Source organism: Mandrillus leucophaeus, unplaced genomic scaffold (assembly GCF_000951045.1).
Source record: "Mandrillus leucophaeus isolate KB7577 unplaced genomic scaffold, Mleu.le_1.0 Scaffold48, whole genome shotgun sequence".
In the NCBI taxonomy this organism is placed as follows: domain Eukaryota; kingdom Metazoa; phylum Chordata; class Mammalia; order Primates; family Cercopithecidae; genus Mandrillus; species Mandrillus leucophaeus.
The window spans coordinates 1,049,307-1,053,499 of record NW_012105142.1 but is presented as its reverse complement, the minus strand read 5'-3'; the positions used below and the strand labels follow the sequence as shown (position 1 = coordinate 1,053,499).

At 51.8% G+C, this 4,193-nt stretch overlaps 1 protein-coding gene across 1 annotated transcript in view; it reads right to left on the bottom strand.

The window, feature by feature from the left end:
* The window catches only part of ANKRD27 (ankyrin repeat domain 27 (VPS9 domain)), a 132,931-nt gene that overhangs the window by 40,269 nt on the left and 88,469 nt on the right, over nucleotides 1-4,193 (bottom strand). Inside the window, exons 14-16 of the mRNA XM_011995283.1 lie at nucleotides 2,301-2,428; nucleotides 1,662-1,744; nucleotides 137-462 (exon numbers count right to left, since the gene is read on the bottom strand). Of these exons, the coding sequence (XP_011850673.1) occupies nucleotides 137-462; nucleotides 1,662-1,744; nucleotides 2,301-2,428 (537 nt within the window). The remainder of the gene's footprint in view (nucleotides 1-136; nucleotides 463-1,661; nucleotides 1,745-2,300; nucleotides 2,429-4,193) is intronic.

Genomic DNA, 4,193 nt, shown 5'->3' with positions numbered 1-4,193 from the left:
AGGGTCTCCCTAGGTTGCCCAGGCTGGTCTTGAACTCCTGGGCTCAAGCGATCCTCCTGCTTTGGGCTTCCAAAGCACTGGGATTACAAGCGTGAGCTACCACGTCCGACCAGGAAGTTTCAAATCTAAACCTAACGATCTTGTCCAGGAGACCCAGAAAGTCTTCCCAGGACACCCCGGGGTCCTTGGACTTCCTGACTACTGCTGCAGCAGAGCTGCTGTGGTACGAGGACACAGTGCCAGGAGACGGGTGCAGGGTAGCCAGCATGACCGTACAGTCACCCGCGCAGAACACGAAGCTCACAGGTGCAAAGCGACAGCCCACCACAAAGGCACCACTGCTCACCGTCACGCTCTGGTAGCCCTTCTGACAGGCCAGGTGGAGTGGAGTGGCCCCGTGGTAGTCTGTGGCGTTTACCACGGCGCCCTTGGAAACCAGGAGGTCGATGAGGGATGCCTGCCCTGCGGAGCAGAAGGCACAATGGAGAAGGAAGGCACAGAGGACTTCCACACCTTAACTGTAAAACCACAACACTATTGTACCCTGCTAGTCCTGGCCATGAAACACACAGTAGATACTTTTGCTGCTAGAGAGGACCTACAGGTAACATCAAGTAAGGCTCTGCAGACTCCGGACACGTTGGGGTAGACCTTGGAGGGGATCCAGCCAAAGTCCACCTCTCAGTAATAAAAAATAATGGAAAGGAGCCTTATACTTCCAGAGGTTCCATGACTCATCAGTTCCTAAGATGGAATATTATGCAGCCATTAAAAAATACAAGTAAACATATTCTTGCATAGTGCTAAGAGAAAAACCGCACACAGCAGAATATTATGAGCCCTAGAGCACCACATATTTTATGCATCCACACAAGCACGCAGACACCCCAGACACTCATCAATCACAATGATCTCTGGGAGACAGGGATGGCTGGGGACTCTGGAGGACCTTATGTTTTCTATCTTGAATGTGCACTTTATTTTATTTATTTATTTATTTATTTATTTTTGAGACACAGTCTCACTCAGTCGCCCAGGCTGGATCTATCTCAGCTCATTGCAACCTCCACCTTCCAGGTTCAAGCGATTCTCTGACTCAGCCTCCGAAGAAGCTGGGATTATAGGCGCGCACCACCACGACAGGCTAATTTTCGTATATTTTGTAGAGACGGACGGGTTTTCTCCGTGTTGGCCAGGCTGGTCTCGAATGTCTGATCTCAAGTGATCTGCCCGCCTCGGCCTCCCAAAGTGCTGGGATTACAGGCGTGAGCCACCACGCCCAGCCAAATGTATACTTGAAAAGACAATAATATTTTTTAAAGGCAGGGCCACAAGAACTGCAAGCTGACGATTCTGAGACCGTTCTCGTAGTTCAGATTCAAGCCTTCCCTTACCGGGCCCCTAGCCGGGGCAGCATTAGGCAGTGTTTCCACGCTGTGGGAACCACGCAGGGGGGTTCACCCAGCACAGGAGGCAGCAGGCTGGCCGTCGAGGCCTGTGGAACATTTGCTCCTCTTCTCCTTCCGGCCCTTGGAGGGCGGACCCATGACGCAGCCCCAACTGCCAACCCCCAGCCCATCAGCCAGGCCTCTCTGCTGGGTCACCTTGGGCACCATCCCTTTGCTGTGACAGCCCCTAGGGGCCAGCCCAGGACCACATACCACAGAGAGCAGCCACATGGAGAGGGGTGTGCCCCCTGTCGTCTCTGGAGAATGGAGTGACAACTGAGGGATCATTCAACCTCCTAGAATACAGAAAGAGACAGAAAACTACACAGGGGAAGGGCACAGCAAAGCCTCTCCCTGACCAGGTAGATAGGCAGGTGCCACGGAGAGAAGGCGGTCCACAGGATGCCCCGCAAGATGTGTGTCTCCGGGACTGTCCCAGGGCTCACCTGGCGTGAGGAACAGAGGTACCTGGCCCTGGAGTCTCTCCCCCACCAACCCTTTAGGCCTCTACACCCAGCAAAATAGCCTGACAAGGATAATGAGAAACCAAAAATCTTACTGGGAACAACTGACATTCCTCCCATCCTAAAACCTCCTTTCTGAGGCTGGGGCAGGCCCTGTAACCAGCCTACCGGGGCGGCCAGTCCGCCGGTGAGCAGTGCTTTGACAACCTCCAACCTATCCGATTCTCCAAAGGGGCAGCTATTATCATCTCCACTGTACAGCAGAGGCAGCTGGGGGGAAAGGAGGACAGTCCTTATCTGCAGTCACACAGCGCACAGTGGAGAAGGTCCAGGAGGCCTCCTGTCTCCTGCTTCCTGGCACACTGAGCCTCCACCAGCACCCTCTTACCCAGAGACGAGTTTCTCGCAGTCATCGCAGAAGCAGAGAGGGTGACACATCTTTTGGACAGCATCTTTATCGTGGTCCTCTTGGCTCAGAAGTCTCTCCACTTCTTTCTGGTTACCTGATGCAATGTGCTGAAAAGTGACATCCAAAATGCTATCCACATGCAGGAATTAATTATTAGAAGTAAATATTTTGAGAGTCCTTTTTTTTTTTGGATGGAGTCTCGTTCTGTTGCCCAGGCTGAAGTGTAGTGGCACAGTCTCGGCTCACTGCAACCTCTGTCTCCCGGGTTCAAGCCATTCTCCTGCCTCAGCCTCCCGAGTAGCTGTGATTACAGGCATCCACCACCACGCCCAGCTAATTTTTGTATTTTTAGTAGAGATGGGGTTTTGCCATGTTGTCCAGGCTGGTCTCAAACTCCTGACCACAAGTAATCCACCCATCTTGGCCTCCCGAAGTGCTGGGATTACAGGCGTGAGCCACTGAGCCTGGCCGAGAGTACTTGTAGAAACGTTCATCTACGTGTTTATGGATGAAATGATTTGCTCTCTGGCATTTCCTTCGTAATCATACTGGCGGTAGGGGAAGCAGGCGGGGAGAGATGAAACAACTGCACAGTGGTGGCCTCTGCTCATTCTACTACTCTCTTTATTTCTGGAAATGTTAAAAGTTTTCCATAATTAAAAAAACAACAACATGCCTGGAGCGGTGGCTCATGCCTATAATCCCAGCACTTTGGGAGGCCAAGGCAGGCGGATCATTTGAGGTCAGGAGTTTGAGACCAGCCTGGCCAACATGGTAAAACCTTGTCTCTACTAAAAATACAAAACTTAGCTGGACACCAGTGGTGGCGGACGCCTGTAATCCAAGCAACTCCGGAGGCTGAGGCAGGAGAATCACTCGAACCCAGGAGACAGAGTTTGCAGTGAGCCAAGATCACACCATTGCACTCCAGCCTGGGTGACAGAGCGAGACTCTGTCTCAAAAAATAAAAACAAAAACAAACAAACAAAAAAGTAACAAAATTCATAAAGCAATAGGAATGGCGGGCAGACAACACATCTCTGAACATCAGTGTGGATTTTGCCACCTCACTAGAAAAAGCCTCAGTCCTGTTCCTCTCGTATTCTTTTTTTTTTTTTTTCAGTGAATCCCTACAGGGTGATAAATAACAGAATTTATTATTATTTTTTTAGAAACAAGGTCTTGCTATGTTGTCCAGGCTGGAGTGCAGTGGCACAATCAGAGCTCACTGCAGCCTCAACCTCCCAGGCTCAAGTGATCCCTCCCACCTCAGTCTCCCATATAGCTGGAACTACAGGTGCACACCACCAAGTCCAGCTTCATCTTGTATTTTGTTTATTTATCATTATTATTTTTATTTTTGTACTTGCTATGGACTAGGGGATCCTCTTTTATTCTAATAGAGCCTCAGCCTGCAATGGAAAGAGAATAGCTGCAATGAGCAGGAAACTCCATCAACACACAAACCTGCGGAGCTCACCCTGTGCTTCCTGGACGTGCTTCTTCCCCGGGACCCACTCTGGCTCCAGGTTGCCTGGAAGCCCAGCGGCCTCCCCCAGGGGGCTCTGCCCTTGCCCAGCCCTCACGCACTGCCCTGTGGGCACCTTAGCGGCCTGCCTGTGGCCAGGGTCTGAGCAGAGAGCTGCCCCCATGTGCCAGGTGACCAGACCATCAGGAAGTCAGGCACCGTGTTCTCAACCCAGTGCGCACACCCCACAAACATCTGACAAGGGGCTCCTTGAGCCCAGCGGAGGCATCAGCTCTGCCAGGGCTGCCAGCAGAGGTGCCACTGAGCTGGCCTGGAAAAATGAGTAGTATTTTGAGGAACTGAGAAAGCAAGAGGCCTGGCCTGCGCCCACTGTGTGTCGCCCA